The 18,527-nt window shown below is 43.9% G+C and overlaps 1 protein-coding gene across 3 annotated transcripts in view; it reads right to left on the bottom strand.

The window, feature by feature from the left end:
• Nucleotides 1–18,527, bottom strand: part of WIPI1 (WD repeat domain, phosphoinositide interacting 1) — a 56,914-nt gene that overhangs the window by 24,915 nt on the left and 13,472 nt on the right. For all 3 annotated transcript variants that reach the window (XM_089540609.1, XM_089540618.1, XM_089540600.1), the window contains exons 3-4: nt 12,244–12,413; nt 9,634–9,730 (exon numbers count right to left, since the gene is read on the bottom strand). In XM_089540609.1, coding sequence (XP_089396735.1) covers nt 9,634–9,730; nt 12,244–12,413 — 267 coding nt within the window. The remainder of the gene's footprint in view (nt 1–9,633; nt 9,731–12,243; nt 12,414–18,527) is intronic.

Here is an 18,527-nt window from a genome sequence, read left to right as displayed (position 1 = left end):
GTAACATAGATAAACCCGCAGTTTCAGAGCACTAAAGAAGCCCTAATAACAGGACACAGAAAAGGGTGCAAAAGACAAGCATCTTCAAGAGAAGAGTTAACTTGACCATGTCAATGTGGTACAAGCAGTTCTTAGCCAAACATTCCCTATCTCAGCCAGCTGGTGATTATTTGCAGTCTCTAGCTCATCTGGTGGCTCTATTTCTCTGACAAATGCACAAATATCCTTCTGTCACTTGAACTTGGATGCACGTCTGCATGTCATGAATTTATTTTGATTTTTTCAGAGTCACAGTGCAGTTTGGAGAAACATATTACATAGAAATTAACCAGTGGAACAAGAGTAACATTCTCAGTTACCCCCACTAAGGGATGAGAAGGTTCATGTTCTTGTTTTGCACAAAAAACAATGAAGACTCACATAGGTCACCCCCACACCTATGTATCTCAAGAACAAACATTTTTACCTACAACACACACAAGAAAGTGAATAAACAAGGATATTATACTGTTTTTCTCTCAGATTGTTCCTTATTTCTATTTATATGTATCAAAACATTTACAGAACACCAGCTTTTTAAAGGCTTTTGACAGATGATTGGCAACTAAGACAGGGCTTTAAATGGATGGGTCTTGTAATTTCTTTAATTGTGGTGCTTTTAAAGTACTTTTAATCTGATGGTGTTTCAATATTACAATTTGTTCCATTGTGTTTTGACATCACCACTGTTTACCTGTGCCTGTTTTATATCTTGTTGCAAGCTGCCTCAGGTCTCAAACAAATAAACATTACTGCCGATGATGTGTTTGCAGTTTTGCAATATCAGAACACAACCTACTTTTAGCGACAATCCTGAAGCCTTCTCTATAATTACACATATATTTTAGCTTGACCTTTCCAACCTTACAAAAATGGTACCTTCTAAATACTTCTCTCCAGATGTTGTACAACACTCAAGTAGAGACATCACATTTGGAAGCAACAAACTGAGACAAAGAGCTGAAACTGAGTTTGTCTTTATGAAAACACAAGATGCTAGATGATTTTACTATCCCACAGCATACTGGAGCTCTTCGGCAGAAGAAAGGTGGCCAGCTCAGTGGCAAAGGAAATGTTTTACACACACAAGATCCTATGTTTAATCCCCAGCATCTCTAAACAACTCTGGGAAAGGCTACCATCTGAAACTCAGAAAATCCACTGTCAAAACATGGTACTAAGCTAGATGAATCAATCATTTGTACAAAGTATCATCTATGATTCAATTTCTGTCTGCTGCATTGCAGTGCTTTTCCTCCAGAATGAGCCCTACAAACATTATATTGACTTGCCAACTCTAAAAACATTTGAAATCTCTCTCTCTTTACACACACACACACACACACACACACACACACACTGTGGTAGAGGAACATGTCCAAGTGGATCAAGAAAGAAAAATGTACACTAACCATTCATCTAACCTCCACCACACCTCTTTGGTGAGGTTCTTGAGGGCTAGCCTAACACCAAGGTCCAAGTACGCTCATGTCTTAAGGAGAAGGTTCTAAGATTGGGACAGCTCAAGTCAGCCCATATAGACAAGGCATTTCAAAAGTTCAAAATGTGCTCTGTATGTGTTGTGTGCTTTCAAGTTGTTTCTAATTTATGATGACCCTAAGGCAGTTCTCCTTAGCTTCTATCATAGGGTTTACTTGGTCATTTATTCAGAGTAGGTTTGCCATTCTCTTCTGCTGAGGCTGACAGCATGTGATTTGCCCAAGGTCACCCAGTGGGTTTCATGGCCAAGCTGGGATCAAACCCTGGTCTCCAGAGTTATAGTCCAATATTCAAACCACTACACCACATTGGCTCTCACGTGCTCTTCACTCTAATAAAAGTTCTGTCTTCCAGTGATTATAGACACATGTCAATCTGAGATGAGATGCCACAGACCAAGGTTATTATTAAACCTTTGCCCCATGTATCATCGTTCTGACAAGAATCCTTTCTCTACAAATGCTACCTGTGTAAGAAAGCAGGTGTTTTACATTGAGAGCATAGGTGTAAAGGATGTTATAAAAAGCTTCCACCTATGTCACAGTCGAATTCAATGTAGCCCAGCTGCTATTTAAAGCAACACATGAAAGAAAACATTTAAGGAAAAGTGTTGCTTGAAATCAAGCACCAAAGTGGCCCGTAACTAAGCTATATTGAAGCTTTCATCTGCCTGTCTTTCCCTCAGCAGTCCTTCCTCCCAGACAAGGTCACTTCCACTCTCCCAACTGGACTGAGGAAAACCTTCAGCAGACAGTCTACAAGAGTAAAGTGGCAGCAGCTGATAGGAAGAGTTCAGGTACCCACTGTCTGCATCTTCCCTTGAAGCTTCAAATTACAGGCTCACATCTTCCACTTTGGTTGTGGTTGGGGCTAACTAACATTTGAACATACAAATCTGTCACTACTACATGGAATCTGCGTTCCACTGAACACAGAAGACTTGCTGCTGAATAAGCTTGCAATGGATCAGGCTTCAATCTTGAAACAGGTTTACTCGGGAGTTAATTCCAATGAAACCAAATGCTTAACCAAGTAAACATGGTTAAGATTATCCATAGATAGTGATCACAGACTACTGTAAAGAAGGAACATGAGAATGGACATGACCATGCTGAAGCCTTTTCAGAAAGCATCATTAATGTCAGTCATTTTCAGAAAGCATCATTAGTGTCAGTCATTCTGTAACAACACTGGAATTCAGTGAAGGTTTAAAACCCTGGCCACTGATGCCTTCGAGTACTGTAGTAGAGGATTTAAGAAATATATTTTAATCATATCCAAAGCTTTAAACCAGGCTTAATCTATAGCAAGAGGCCATCTGTTACGAGCTTGAAATAGGGCAAAGAGTGGCTTCTTAGCAGACCAATGGACACACACACACGCAGGTCCTAAATGTGTGTTGTGTACTTTGATGGTGATCTCTACAGAGTTCTAATGTACTAATGTTCCCAAAAGGCTAGTTGCTGGAACCAATGCTATCAAGGAAAAACAGGAAGAGAGGCAAGAGGGAAGGATATGGATGTGATCTCCAGGGTCACAGTCCAACACCCAAACCACTACACCACACTAGCCCTCAACAGATTATTACAGAAGATATTAGATGTTTTTGTTCCTGTCTAATTTAGCTGAGGGTAAAACTGAGGTGAGGCTTCTCCTGAGGATACTCATGACTGTTTTGACTAAGGATGCTCATAATGATGAAACAAAATCATACATTTCCTAATTGCTAAAGCTAAATTGCATGAAGGGAGGAGGTAATAAGTATGCTATGAGGATGCCCAAGCTGTGTGTGTGTGTTAATCTTTAGTAGCCAAATAGGAAAAACAGAGACATTTACTGACTAGATGGCTACATGTATATAGTGCCTAGATACTATTTGCCTGCTCCTTTTTTGCATGTACATGGTCCATTTCTGCAACTCTACAACCCAGCTTTAACATTTCCAGTTTATGTATTTAAAGGCTCATACATATAGTCCTGGGGAAAGTGACAACATGCATTTTACTAAACAACAAAATCCTGTAGAAGTGTATGCCAAAGAATTTGCAATGAATTCAATTGAACTTATTCCCAGCTAAGGGGGTACTGGGCTAGAATCTAAAGCAGACATGTTCCTGACCCTTGTGGAACAGGAAGCGCAGTCTGTGTATTGGTGACAGATTGGCAAGTGCACCAGGAGCCTTCTTTGTGCCCACCATTGTCAATCAGTGGTCGTTTGGACCACAGGGAGGAGCTATGCTTTGCACCTGTCCAACTGTCAGTGAGCAGCTGGGAAGGCAATATTGTGCAAAGACATACAAAATGCTTCTGCCTGAAGGAAGAGGCCCCTCCCTCCTCAACTGTCATCTCGGCCTCAGAGGGAGCCAGCAGGCAGACCAGCAACATCTTGGACTGCCTGAAGGAAGAGGCCCCTCCCTCCTCAACTGTCATCTCGGCCTCAGAGGGAGCCATCAGGCAGACCCAGCAACATCTTGGACTGCCTGAAGGAAGAGGCCCCTCCCTCCTCAACTGTCATCTCGGCCTCAGAGGGAGCCATCAGGCAGACCCAGCAACATCTTGGACTGCCTGAAGGAAGAGGCCCCTCCCTCCTCAACTGTCATCTCGGCCTCAGAGGGATCCATCAGGCAGACCAGCAACATCAGGGACTGCCTGAAGGAAGAGGCCCCTCCCTCCTCAACTGTCATCTCGGCCTCAGAGGGAGCCATCAGGCAGACCAGCAACATCAGGGACTGCCTGAAGGAAGAGGCCCCTCCCTCCTCAACTGTCATCTCGGCCTCAGAGGGAGCCATCAGGCAGACCAGCAACATCTTGGACTGCCTGAAGGAAGAGGCCCCTCCCTCCTCAACTGTCATCTCGGCCTCAGAGGGAGCCATCAGGCAGACCAGCAACATCTTGGACTGCCTGAAGGAAGAGGCCCCTCCCTCCTCAACTGTCATCTCGGCCTCAGAGGGAGCCAGCAGGCAGACCAGCAACATCAGGGACTGCCTGAAGGAAGAGGCCCCTCCCTCCTCAACTGTCATCTCGGCCTCAGAGGGAGCCAGCAGGCAGACCAGCAACATCAGGGACTGCCTGAAGGAAGAGGCCCCTCCCTCCTCAACTGTCATCTCGGCCTCAGAGGGAGCCATCAGGCAGACCAGCAACATCAGGGACTGCCTGAAGGAAGAGGCCCCTCCCTCCTCAACTGTCATCTCGGCCTCAGAGGGAGCCATCAGGCAGACCCAGCAACATCAGGGACTGTCTGAAGGAAGAGGCCCCTCCCTCCTCAACTGTCATCTCGGCCTCAGAGGGAGCCATCAGGCAGACCCAGCAACATCAGGGACTGCCTGAAGGAAGAGGCCCCTCCCTCCTCAACTGTCATCTCGGCCTCAGAGGGAGCCATCAGGCAGACCCAGCAACATCTTGGACTGCCTGAAGGAAGAGGCCCCTCCCTCCTCAACTGTCATCTCGGCCTCAGAGGGAGCCATCAGGCAGACCCAGCAACATCAGGGACTGCCTGAAGGAAGAGGCCCCTCCCTCCTCAACTGTCATCTCGGCCTCAGAGGGAGCCATCAGGCAGACCCAGCAACATCAGGGACTGCCTGAAGGAAGAGGCCCCTCCCTCCTCAACTGTCATCTCGGCCTCAGAGGGAGCCATCAGGCAGACCCAGCAACATCTTGGACTGCCTGAAGGAAGAGGCCCCTCCCTCCTCAACTGTCATCTCGGCCTCAGAGGGAGCCAGCAGGCAGACCAGCAACATCTTGGACTGCCTGAAGGAAGAGGCCCCTCCCTCCTCAACTGTCATCTCGGCCTCAGAGGGAGCCAGCAGGCAGACCAGCAACATCTTGGACTGCCTGAAGGAAGAGGCCCCTCCCTCCTCAACTGTCATCTCGGCCTCAGAGGGAGCCATCAGGCAGACCCAGCAACATCTTGGACTGCCTGAAGGAAGAGGCCCCTCCCTCCTCAACTGTCATCTCGGCCTCAGAGGGAGCCATCAGGCAGACCCAGCAACATCAGGGACTGCCTGAAGGAAGAGGCCCCTCCCTCCTCAACTGTCATCTCGGCCTCAGAGGGAGCCAGCAGGCAGACCAGCAACATCTTGGACTGCCTGAAGGAAGAGGCCCCTCCCTCCTCAACTGTCATCTCAGCCTCAGAGGGAGCCAGCAGGCAGACCAGCAACATCTTGGACTGCCTGAAGGATGAGACTTCTCCCTCCTTTAACTGTATTTTTATTGTATTAACGATTTTACTGTACACCGCTATGATCATCGCGGAATAGCGGTCTATAAATAAAACATATTATTATTATTCTTTGTCCAATGCTGTAAAAGGAATTTGGGCTTGTGTAATTCCTGGTTACACTTGCATAAATGATCATGGGGTTTGCTCCTGAAGTGTCAACATCCTCAAAAACAGAATCAGACACCCAAATGCAGCAACAATATATTACACAAAAGATCTGATTTAATTTATTCCTTCTAGAATAGCTGGATTTTCCTCTTGTGAGTTTCAACATCATTGTGCTGAAGGTGCAAATTGTTTCCAGAAAATGTGAACAACTGTTGGCATTGTCAAACACAGTCAAGGGGTCTCAGAAATATGATTTCTAAGCATAAGCATAAGAACCTTTTCCCTCACCCCCACAAGAGTTCAGGATGCCAAGTGTGGACTATTGTTAGCCCTGAATTTAATGAAAAAAACGTTACCGTATTCACTTGAAGCCATCTAACGTCCTGTCTTCGGCGGGTTACACACCGCCATTAAAGTACGCGCACAGCGCGTACTAGGGTTAGGGAAGTGCGGTGCTTCTGCACCTCCCTAACCCTAATACGCGCTCTGCGCGTAAAAAATGACAGCTGCCGTTCCAGACAGCCGCCGCCATGAGGACGTCATGGCCGCGCCGCCTCTATACGGGGCGGTGCGGAGGTGACGTCCTCGCTCCGCACCAGGGCGCCTAGTGCGCCCTTAGCGCGGAGCAGGAAGGAGCTCCATTTCGGAGCTCCTTCCTGGTTTGCGGCGCTGCTTTGCGTCACTGGGCGCAGCTTTCAGACGGCTGCGCCCAGTGAAGCAAGAGAGAAAGGGGCCAAGCGGCCCCTTTCTCCTCCTCCCCGCCGCCGCGGGATGTCCTTGGAGCTTGAAGCCCCAAGGACACCCCTTTTCAGGCTGCGGGGAAGCAGCGTTTTGCCGCTTCCCTGCAGCATGAAAAGCGGCGGATCGGGGCCTCAGCGGCTGCCGTTCTGACAGTTAAGGCCCCGATACACCGGGGGAAGGGGCGGGTACAGCCCGCCCCAAATGGGCGGTCTGTAACCCACCTTCATGTTCTTCGAACAATCCAAATTGAGTAAATCCCTCCAAGAGGGATCCAGATTCTGACTTGCTTTTCCATCCCAAAGCCCACTTAACAGTCCAGTATATAGCAGCTCTTTAGTCTCTTAACACAGGTCTGCTTCACTGTAACATGACACCACATATGGTCAAAGACCATCCATGTGTTTACCATCTCATTTAAGCTGCATTACTTCATCGGAGTATGATGAAAGTGCAAAGACAAGCTTAATACTGAATATAAAGAAAACAAAAATAATGATCACAGAAGAAATATATAAATTCAATCTAGACAATGAGGAAATTGGAATAGTTAAAAGAGCTCCAATATCTAGGATCAAACACTGATCAGAATTGACTGCAGTCAAGAAAAAAGAAGGCAACTAGGAATGGGAATGGCAGCTAGGAAAGAACTAGAAAAGATCCCATAAAGATATACATCTAAGCACTAAAGCTAGAATCATCCAAGCCGTTGTATTCTCCATTACCATGTATGGATGTGAGAACTGGATAGTAAAAAAAGTAGACAGAAAGAAAATAAATTCAATTGATATTTGGTACTGGAAAAGAGTGCTTAGGATACTGTGGAGTGCCGTAAAGATGACCAAATGGGTCCTTGGACAGATCAAGCCTGAAATCTCTTTGGAAGCCAAAATGATCATACTGAGACTACCTCACTTTGGCCACATCATGAGAAGATCACTAGAAAAGACAATAATGTTAGGAAAGGTAGAGGGTAGTAGAAAGAGAAGAAGAGCACACCAGATGGACAGACTTAATCAGGGAGGTTATGGACATGAATTTGCAGGAACTAAGCAGAGCAATGGAAGACAGAGGCTCTTGGAGATGTCTCATCCACAGGGTCAACTCAAGGGCAGCTAACAAAAACCTCCAACGGCACACAAACCCATCTACAAGGCACAACAAAAGGTGTTTAACAGAATCATAGAATCGTAGAGTTGGAACCTAGGCTGCTAAGGATGCAAGCAAACACTATTTTTTTGTTTATTTGTTAGAAATGGTGCAATTCTCCAGAGCAATGTACAAGCCACATCCTTCTTCTCTGACTTGCACATTTATAACCAACCTATCAGGTCCTCCAGATTCTCAGTGAGTTCTAACACACACCTATGAAAGCCGACATACTGAAATAGGGCAACACAGTCATCTTAGCATTTATGCAATGGGAGTGGGGGTTAAAGGAACATAGAGTAGTATACACTTGTGGACTGGGTGCATGCCAGCATTTTTAAAAGGCATGTGGACGAAAAGGAAAATAAAAAGGACAACTTCCTGACACATCCTAGTGTCAACCCTGGATTTTCACTTTTAAAAAATGTAATGTTTACTAAAGGTATCACAGTAGCATATAACAGTAATACAAGATGTTATGTTATAACAAGAGAGGCAGAGTCGTGTAGTGGTTTGAGCGTTAGACACTGAAGACCAGGGTTTCATTTCCCCACTCAGCCATGGGTGATTTTGGGTGAGTCACAGACTCTAAAGCCCCTGAAGACTCCATGAGAGGTTCGCCTTAGGATCACCATAAATGACTTGAAGGCACACAACAACAACAACAACAACGTTATAAAAACAAAATCATGTACTTTTGCAAACAGCATGTCAGGGAGGAACAAAATAAAGAGATAAACATCCCAGTATTTTTCTAGGGATTGAAAGGTATATCACTTTGGAAGGTACATGAAAAACACAGTGGGGGATGAGACGCTAAGACAGAAATAACAGTAGCAGTTTCCTTCATCGGATCTATCTCACTTAAATGCATAGGGAAAGATTTGCAATAGTGCAAATACCCAATGGTAGCAAAGTGTACTCCACAGGTACTTTCAGACTGAGCCTTTGCTGTCCAATCACCCTGCTTTATTAAGGGAATTTCACACACGGAGTCCAGTCAGTATTGCAGTTCATTTCCAATCTTCCCATGTTTTTCACAGCTTGATCTCTCTTGTTTAACCTTTTTTTCTCAGTCATGTGGACAACAGAGCTACTGATGAAACCTTAGATGTGGCAAACCTAGGATGTTTGTCATCCTAGCTTGTTAAAGGAAACTAGAATTCACCTGGTTAAGGTGTGAAGAAGAAAAGTGGTCAGAAAGTAACAGGAACAGAAACATCAGAGTTTCACCCACAGCAGAATGAGGGGGAGAGACCAGGCTGAAGATGGTTGGGAGACAGGGTGGGTGTCTTATTCCTCACAGCAGATAAGATTATGACTGACAAGTACATTCCATCAAGGTTTCCATTGCCTTTTCTTGATGTCAGAAGGAGCTTAGAGCTATTGTTTAATTGTGCATCCACTTGCAGCCATCTGACATAATGCCAGAACAGGGAAAGCAGCAGAGACACACACTCCTTCAAAAGACTGAAGAAGGGCATGCTCATTTTGAATAATACTGTCAAGACAATTGAAGGAAAATGCCATTATTTTTTATTTCTGCTGCAACAATCATAGTCCAAAGAAAAGTCACTTACGGAAATTCATCTTGCTGAAAGATAATTACCCTGGTTTTCAGTTTGTCAGTAAGTTGAAACTTAGAACAAAGCTACCCATAGACACAGAGAGCAGCCCAAGCACTTTCCTATGGATATTCTAACAGGTGAGAAGGCAACCTTTTGTTGAATGAATGTATCCTGAAACAGCATCATGGTGACACCTCAGGGCTGGGAAAAACTTGCATCTATTTGTAAAGCCTTCTCTCATGAATGACTAGGTACCCAGGGCTAAGGCCCTCTATCTGACATTCTCTCTGCGAAGTAGGCTTAGTCTCTTACCTGTTGGGTTTGGAGGGGTTTCCAGGATTGTTTTCAGAAGCTTCATGTCCTTAATGTTATGAATATAAATAGATTCCTCCAAGCAGACAATTAGCCTCTGCAAGAACAAACAGACATACAGCTTGTTGTTCAGGAAAGAGAAAAAAGCTCCAGATATTCCAGGAGGCCGTTAGCACATCCCAGTTACACCACCAGAAGGTGCCCCAGCCTAGATTCAGACTCTGTGATGGAAAAAACACTATTTAAGGTGTCATACATCAAAGAGAAAGAAGAGAAAGGCACTGTGTCACCTTTCAAAATACATTTCACCAAGATAAGCTTACTGCTTTACTATAGGAGGACAGTGGAATGGGGCTGATTTGCCAGATTACATCCTACCACTTTGCTTTCATATTTTCCCCTATTAAAACCAGAGCCTGGAAAAATGTCATTTTTATGACTAGAATCCCCTGGCAAGCATGAGAGTGCTAGCTGGAGAACTCTGGGAATTCCAGTCCTAAATATAAGGTTTCAAACCTTTGAGTTAAAGAAAAAAAAATATCCCAACAGTCAAAGTACATTGTCCCACCTGCCCACACATGATTCTTGCCTGAAATCAGACCCACACATCAAGGGGGAGGAAGTAAAATCTTAGTAAGAGGAAAAACTAGGCCTTATTCATGTTTTGCACACTTCACATTTAATTATATCCTGCAAGCTAAAAAAAAAAATATACAAACAAGGAGCCAGTAGTCTGAGTGTTGGACAAGGATTCCATGAGACTAGGGTTTGAATCCCCCCCCCCCCCCCCCATTAAGCTACAAAAACCCCACAGGAGAAAGGCAAATTTCCTCTGAATAAATCTTTTCAAGAAAACCCATGATAGAAAAGGGAAAATATATTCAAAAGAGGAGCACAACATGACCTTGACATAGTTATGACATGTACTTTAGAAATAACACTGATGACCATGGCCCAGTTATTCATTGTAGGAAATTGAACCAAACATCCATAAAATTAAAGCAGTTCCCCGTGGAACAGAAACACTTTCAATGTTTAAAGATTCAGAGTTTTAAAAATGGGAAAAGTGTTAAACTGGCTTTTCAACTGTAGCATCACCATGAACTGTAGCTCCACCTGCTGGATGAAAAACAACATTCAATCTGTACATTTACAAAAGCTTATCATATGCTCTGCTCATTTTGTCTACTTCAAAGATAACTAATCCTATAAAGATTATTTCAGCTCTCACAATTCAGGGAAAGAAAAAGCACAAAATAATATTCATAATAATAATAATAATAATACTCCAATCTGTGTGCAATAATACTGAAGGAACACACAGAAGAACAAATCTGTGCACGCAAAAAATTAAAAAATGAACTGCTTTAACAGCTGCCAAAATAATCTACACAGCCTTAGTCCTTCCTTATTTGGTTGGCCATTCAGTTAAGTTCTTATCCGCTGCCCTGCACTCACTATCATACAATAAAAGCTACAGTCCTATACTTACATACCTTACCTACGTCTCTAAGTTTTGTTGTTAATTGCCTTCAAGTTGACCTTGACTCATGGTGACTCTATGCATGAGAGACCTCCAAGTCAACCTATCCTTAACCTCCAAGTTACAAGAATGCTGTTAGTTTAAAGCATAAGTAGTTTTCATGAGAATAATAATCCCTTGTTATCTTTCCTATATCTGTGGTTCAGAGTTATTTCCTTTCTAAGATGAGAGGATCTGGCCTTTGCCTCTTCACCTCTGCTGCAATCTACTCAATCTGTAATGGTGTGTGTTTAAACTGGTTTTTAAAATGTTGTTTGGATTTATTTTTAAATAATGTTTTTATCCATGGTGTGTTGCTTCGGTATTTAATGACCTTTCTATTCCAGAAGACATTTGGGAACTGACTGTTTTGTATAACAGCTTTGCTACCTCAGTGATGTGAAAATAATTTTTATGGCTTTAATTCTGCAGACACCCAATATTTGGGGAACATTGGCCAGTCCCATGGACATTTATCTAGACATTTGTCTTTGATTCTGAGCCAGTGTTGTTGGTAATAGCAGTAAAGACCTCTATCACTATAAACTGGGGTGGGTAACTACCCCACGTAGTTGTACATGCCCCTCACCAGACATGAATCAGTCACACACTCCCCACCTTCAGTTCTGACTGACTCTCACATGTGATAATCCCATGTGGGATTATTTGAGATCTAGGAGAAGCCTTTGTTATCCAAAGGAGAAAACAGCCAGCAGTCACTTCTGGTTTAGAAAAAGCATCCTACCATCTTCTCACCTACAGTAAAGCAGTTCAGCCAACTGAAACTGACCATTTCCCTAGTATGTCAAGAGCTTGCTCAATTAAAAAAAATAGATTAAAAAGATATGAAGACATGGGGGCCAAACTAGAGACTTTTGAACAGAGGCTGCCCTTTGCTTATTCCTACCACAGATTATTTTGTCTCAGTTTTGCTAAACAGTGAGGTTAAAAGAAAGTAATTTGCTCAAAACACATTGCAAAAGGCTTATTTCTTTTGAAGGAGGTGCAGCAAAACACAGGTCCAATCAACATAAAATATATCAGTTTACACATCTTCAAAACCTAGCAATAAACCAAGTCCACCCCACCTGCCGATTGAGCCGGATGGAGAGGATATTGCTAGAGTAACTGTAGTTACAAATCTCAGTTCCTTTCTTGAAATGGTAAACATTCATCTGTCGTGGCTTTGTGCGGCTCACCACAACCACCAGACTGCTGGAGAAGAGGCGCTCTACAATGTAAACGTCTGGGATTTCATCTGGAGTAGGGGAAGGGAAGAGAAGAAAAATGGCATCATTCTTCCAATGGTAGATCATATATAATTATTATTATTATTATTATTATTATTATTATTATTTGTATACCGCCCTATGGGAAACCAATCCGGGCGGTTGACAACAGTAAAATATAAAATACAACAATTAAAAACACTTTATCCCTCCCCCCTTAAGACAGTATTAAACAGTATAACATATTAAAAACACAATATCAAAGCATAAAAACAACAATTAAAAACTAAAACCCCTGATATCCCTCTGTTGATCCTCAACCATCACTAAGATGGGGCCACGGGAGGAATGAGGGAATCAGGGAACCTGGGCCGGGATGGTTAATCTGGAAAGGCCTGCCGGAAGAGATCCGTCTTGACAGCTTTTTTAAAGCTGTCTAATGATGTCAACTGACGGATCTCATCTGGCAGGTCATTCCAGAGTTTGGGGGCAACAGCAGAGAACGCCCTCTGGGAGGTCACCGCAAGCCTAGATTTTAGAGGCTGCAGTAAGTTCCTCCCAGAGGACCGGAGAGCGCGGGGAGGATTGTACGGGAGGAGGCGGTCCCTGAGATAGCTTGGACCCAAGCCATTTAGGGCTTTAAAGGTGATAACCAACACCTTGTACTGGGCCCGGAAGCTGATAGGCAGCCAGTGGAGGGACCTCAAAACCGGAGTAATGTGGCCCCTCCTAGATGTTCCTGAGACAAGCCTGGCTGCCATGTTTTGAACCAGCTGTAATTTCCGAGTCAAGCACAGGGGTAGCCCCATGTAGAGAGCATTACAGAAGTCAAGGCGTGAGGTTACCAGCGTATGCACAACCGTCTCGAGATCCCTTACTTCCAGAAAAGGGCGCAGCTGGCGTATCAGCTGAAGCTGATAACAGGCACTCCTGACCGTCGCATTTACCTGATTTGTCATCAGGAGCGACGAGTCAAGGAGCACCCCCAGACTGCGAACACAGTCACTGGAGGAGAGTATGACCCCATCCAGGGCTGGAGGTTGCAACCCAATTCTTGGTTACGGGGCCGCTACCATGAGCACCTCCGTCTTGTCTGGATTCAGTTTCAATCTGTTTTTCCTCATCCAGCCCATTACCGCCTGAAGACATTCATTGAGAGAAGAGATGCCATCAGAATTCGAGGCCAACGAACGAGATACGGAGAAATAGATTTGGGTGTCATCAGCGTACTGATAACACCCAGCACCATGACTCCGTATTATCTCACCCAGCGGCTTCATATAGATGTTATACATTTGTGCTGACCCACAAAATGCTGAATCATTTATGATACTGTTTCCCTCCTCCCCAAAAAACCAGCCTCACTTTGCAAAGCTTCACATGAGCAACAGAGAGAACTGGAAACTTGGCCACAATAGGCAGGGGCTAATGGCTTGTTTGCAGGAGGAATTTGCATCTGCTTCTGCCAGCAATATCTGTCAAAGTTAACCTCTGAGGTCAGCTATGCTACTAACAGGGAGAGGTGTAACAAGTTCCATTGGAGCTTTCATTCCCCAGTCAGGGGAATGAGTCCCGAACACTCTCCTCCCCTTCAAAAAGGGAGGGAGGCCACCAGTAGCATCTGTCAGTTGATAAAATAAGACAATCCCCTTGAGACGGAGGCCACTGTTAAAGAGGAGAAAACTGAAAAAGCTTCCGGAAGCAAGGGCCAAGCTGTGTATCAGCTGTCACTTGTCTTCTTGACAGCCTTCATTGGAAGGGATGACCTGGACTTCTTGACAGATGGCATAAATGAGAACTAGAGAAAAGGGGATGTTTCCAGGTCAGATTGCACTGTATTCAAAAGGAATTAAGCATTTGACAGCTAGCTCAAGTAACATATGCTGGGGAACACCATCAGAACATTTCAGTATGCAAAAAGGCCTCTTGAACATTCAGATGTGGTACAATGGGAGTGTGTCCACTAACCAGTACCAGCAACTGGAGTTTCCTCAGATAGGGATCAAATGGAAATGCATTATGTATCTTCTGGAACCACATGGCAACATTGTCACCTTCCATCAGCTTCCACTGACACCATCTCTGTTATAAACCAGATAACCCACCCTTTACTATCCTGGCCTTCAAGGAAGAGAAGGTGAGGCAGGCACCATGTCAAGTGCTAGAGGAACATTAAAAGCCCTCCCTCCATCTTAACTGCTACCATGTTGAGCTTGGAGGGAGAGGAGAGGCTGGCACGGCTCCACTAAGCCATCCCTCCATCTTAACTGCTACTATCTTGGGCTTGGAGGGAGTGAAGGAGATGGCTCCACCGTGCCTAGCCCCAGAGGAAGTTGAAAAGTTCTCCTTCCATCTTAACTGCTACCATCCTGGAGGGAGAAAAGAACCATCAGTATCTGCTGGACCTGATCCACTTCCCATTGCCATTGCCTTCTCCTTCTGTGTCATGTCTTTTTCGATTGTAAACCTGAGAGCAGGGGACTGTCAAATTAACAATCTCTAATCAGATCTGAGAGCCTTTGTGGCTGAAGAGCAGGGTATAAATACTCTAAATAAACCCAGTCACAGGTAGAAACAAATGATCCTGCATTCAGGGGAGCCCTTTAAGCCTGCTCTGAAATCCTCTCGAAAATTAGCTTCAGGCTCCTCACTTAAATGAGATCATTTGTGCAAGTGGTCTGTGAACCACACCATTTGCACCAGGCACTAGACACCAATTATAGTGGTGCCTTGTCCAAGATGAAGCAGCATTTTAAACCTCAGGTTATTATTTCAAATTTATAGCACATGTCTGCAAAAGTCACCCTGAGTTGGCTGAAATATAACACTAAGTTGTAGTTTAGCATTATAGAAATGAGTTGAAGGAGGTCTTGAATTCAAGTAGTTTCCCCCCCTGTGTTTTGAGAAGGCTTTTGCTCCATTTTTTAAAATTAACTTAAGCTTGCCATGTTGCTGGGACACGTAAAACACCTAGCCGTGTTATCCTGGAAAATAAGTATGTAAAGGGATTTTGTAGCACCTTTGAGAATAACTGAAAGACAGAAGCTGATAGCATGAGCTTTCGTAGACTTGAGTCTCCATGCATCTGAGGTAGTCTCAACTCTACAAAAGCTCATGCATCTTCTTTCTTTCAGTTAGTCTCCAAGGTGCTACAAGATCCCTTCGCATAAAGAAAACTGTGGTTAATCTTAACTGTGACTTCATAATATATATTATGAACAGATGTTATGAACCTGACTTGTTACTGCTAACCATAAAATGCTGTTAATTTAAACTGAAGTGTAACCTTTCAACCTTCTCCTCAAGGCTGGATCAAAGCAGAGAGGAGAGCACACAAGCCTAAGACTTGCTTCAAGAACACTAAGCCATGGCTTAGCTTTACATACAAATATAACCCTTATGAACACACACAAAGAACAATCCTATGTGTACAGCTTTGCATATTTCATCATAATGAGGTGAAGTAAGCCCTCCTAAAAGCAGCAAGCCTTACATCTACATAAATGTCAATCAATCAGGCTGCAGCTCTGCAAACAGTAGGAAATATATATCACACACAAAATGAGTAATGCCTGAAAAGAGCCAGAATTTTGACTGCAGGGAAAGAAGGGGGAGGTTGAATTTCAGCAATATGGCAGAAGGCTAAGCAACATAAAGCACTTGTGGGACAACACAGACTAGCAAGTCAATGTGTACTGAACTGTATTGGTGCACTAAGGTCACAGAATGTTATCTTAAGAAAACAGTCCAACTTATTTTTAAACTGATCTCGGTGGACTAAGATATATCTAAACTGTAAGACAAGTTAGTCAAATGTAAAGCCTTTCTTAAGATGTTCTTAAAATGAAATACTGTTGACAGCCACCACAATCTACAACTAGCAGGCATACCATAGTAATGGAAAACCAGTCATGATCTTTTTTTTTTTTTTTTTAGAAAATATAATCCTGGTTTAAGGATTTCTAATAATGTAGCATTTACCCAGTGCTAAAACATCATTGCAGTTGTGGGTATGAGCTCTTTAAAACTAGTTCTGCGGCATACAAAGCCAATGTCATTTTATGTGGTTAATAAGTGTATAATGTCCAGCAAGCACGGAAGCAATCAAACTGCACTACTACGACCAAGTAAGGCTTTGTAGGAATAATAATAATAATAATAATAATAATAATAATAATTTATTTGTGTTTCCTTGCCTCTCCCAATGGATCGAAGCGGGGTTACAGGCTACTAAAATTGAAATACATACAACAATCTTATAAAACACTAAACAGTAAAATGTAACATCAATAATTTATCAAACCATCAATAATTTATCCAGGGGCAAGGGCAGAATATCATTGTCAGATAGGGCATATCAATTATCACCCATCGGGGCGGGGGGAAGCTTGGTGAAAGAGTATGGTTTTAAGTCTCTTTTTAAATGTTTCCAAGGGGGTCGTAAGGTGGAGCTCGTCAGGAAGGCTGTTCCACAACCTTGGGGACATTATTGTGAAGGCCTTTTGAGATGAGGAGACATATTTGGAAGATGGTGTTTCCAATAGATTCTTGCTGGATGTTCTGAGTGTGCGGGGCGGATCATATGGGGAGAAGCGGTCCCTCAAGTAACTCGGGCCCAAGCCATGAAGGGCTTTATAGGTAATAACCAACACCTTGTACTGTGCCCGAAAGCGAATGAGCAGCCAGTGAAGATCTTTCAACTTAGGTGTTATATGGTCGAACCTAGATGTACCGGTGACCAATCTGGCTGCCATATTTTGTACTAACTGAAGCTTCCAGACTTGGTACAAGGGTAGCTCCATGTAGAGTGCATTACAGAAATCTAGACGAGAGGTTACCAGAGCATGTACCACTGTTTCAAGGTCCCTTTGGCCCAGGTAGGGTCGCAGTTGGCGTATCAACCGAAGTTGATAGCAAGCACTTCTGGCCGTCACATCCACTTGAGATGTCAACTGCAGGGACAAATCCAGAAGTACTCCTAAACTGCGAACTTCGTCCTTTAGGGGAAGTGTGACCCCGTCCAGGACAGGTTGATAAATTTCCTTCCCTGGACCTGGAGAACCTATCACGGAGTTTGTTTTTCCTCATCCAGCCCATTAACGACTCCAGACAGGCATTCAGAAGAGAGATGCCATCCTTAGTCACTGCATCAGTCGGAGACACAGAGAAACATATTTGGGTGTCATCAGCGTACTGATAACACTGCGCCCCGTGTCTTCGGATGATCTCTCTCAGCGGTTTCATGTAAATGTTAAACAAAGTGGGGGACAAGATGGCTCCCTGAGGGACGCCAGATGTCAGTTCCCTCTTAGAGGAGCAAATGTCCCCCAACTGCACCATCTGGAATCTGCCCGAGAGATAGGATTGGAACCACTGGAGCGCAGTGCCCCCAATACCCAAACCCCTCAGGCATTCCAGAAGGATACCGTGGTCAATGGTATCGAAAGCCGCTGAGCTGTCCAAGAGCACCAACAAGGTCACACTTCCCCTGTCGATGCCCAGATGGAGATCATCGACTAAGGCGACCATGAAATACTAAGCCTGGAAAGGAGGGAAAATTATTAAAGAAGGATATGTTAATTGTTTTGAAACATGCAGAGATACAGACCTAATCCCACTCAGGTTAACCATTTTGAAACCACTTTCATTTCACCTAGTATTTTATCTCTATCACTTAAATCAACAAGACGTATAAAGTGCTTAGCTTTGGTTTGATCGTAAGTAGTGAGATTGACACAGGGACCGAGCATTCAGCTTGCCCATTAAAGACAGGATAAGAAACAGGTTTGAGCTACAGAATGGCAAACGTGGGGTAAATGTAAAGGAAGATGTGTCACTCTATGCTGCTCAACATCATAGGAAACCTCCTAAAGAGACAATAGTATCTCCTTCTTTGTAGGCTTTCAAGGAAATGACACTTTAGCACAGAGATAGCTTCCCTACACTTGGAGACATCTGCCCATTTTTAGAAACATCTCCCAATACTCCTATGCTGGAAAAGAAATTGGCATGAACATTCTCCACCCAAACCTCCAGGATTTTTTTTTAAGGCTGTTTTGAGCCCAAAACAGTCCCCGGGAGACAAAATAACTTTTGAAGAGCCAAGCATGCCTATCACAGGCTTTAGGGGGCATAATTGATTA

The sequence above is a fragment of the Sceloporus occidentalis genome, unplaced genomic scaffold (assembly GCF_023333645.1).
Source record: "Sceloporus occidentalis isolate IW3139 unplaced genomic scaffold, rSceOcc1.0.p SCAF_1, whole genome shotgun sequence".
In the NCBI taxonomy this organism is placed as follows: domain Eukaryota; kingdom Metazoa; phylum Chordata; class Lepidosauria; order Squamata; family Phrynosomatidae; genus Sceloporus; species Sceloporus occidentalis.
The sequence above is the reverse complement of the archived record's forward strand: the minus strand, read 5'-3'. Positions and strand labels throughout refer to the sequence as shown.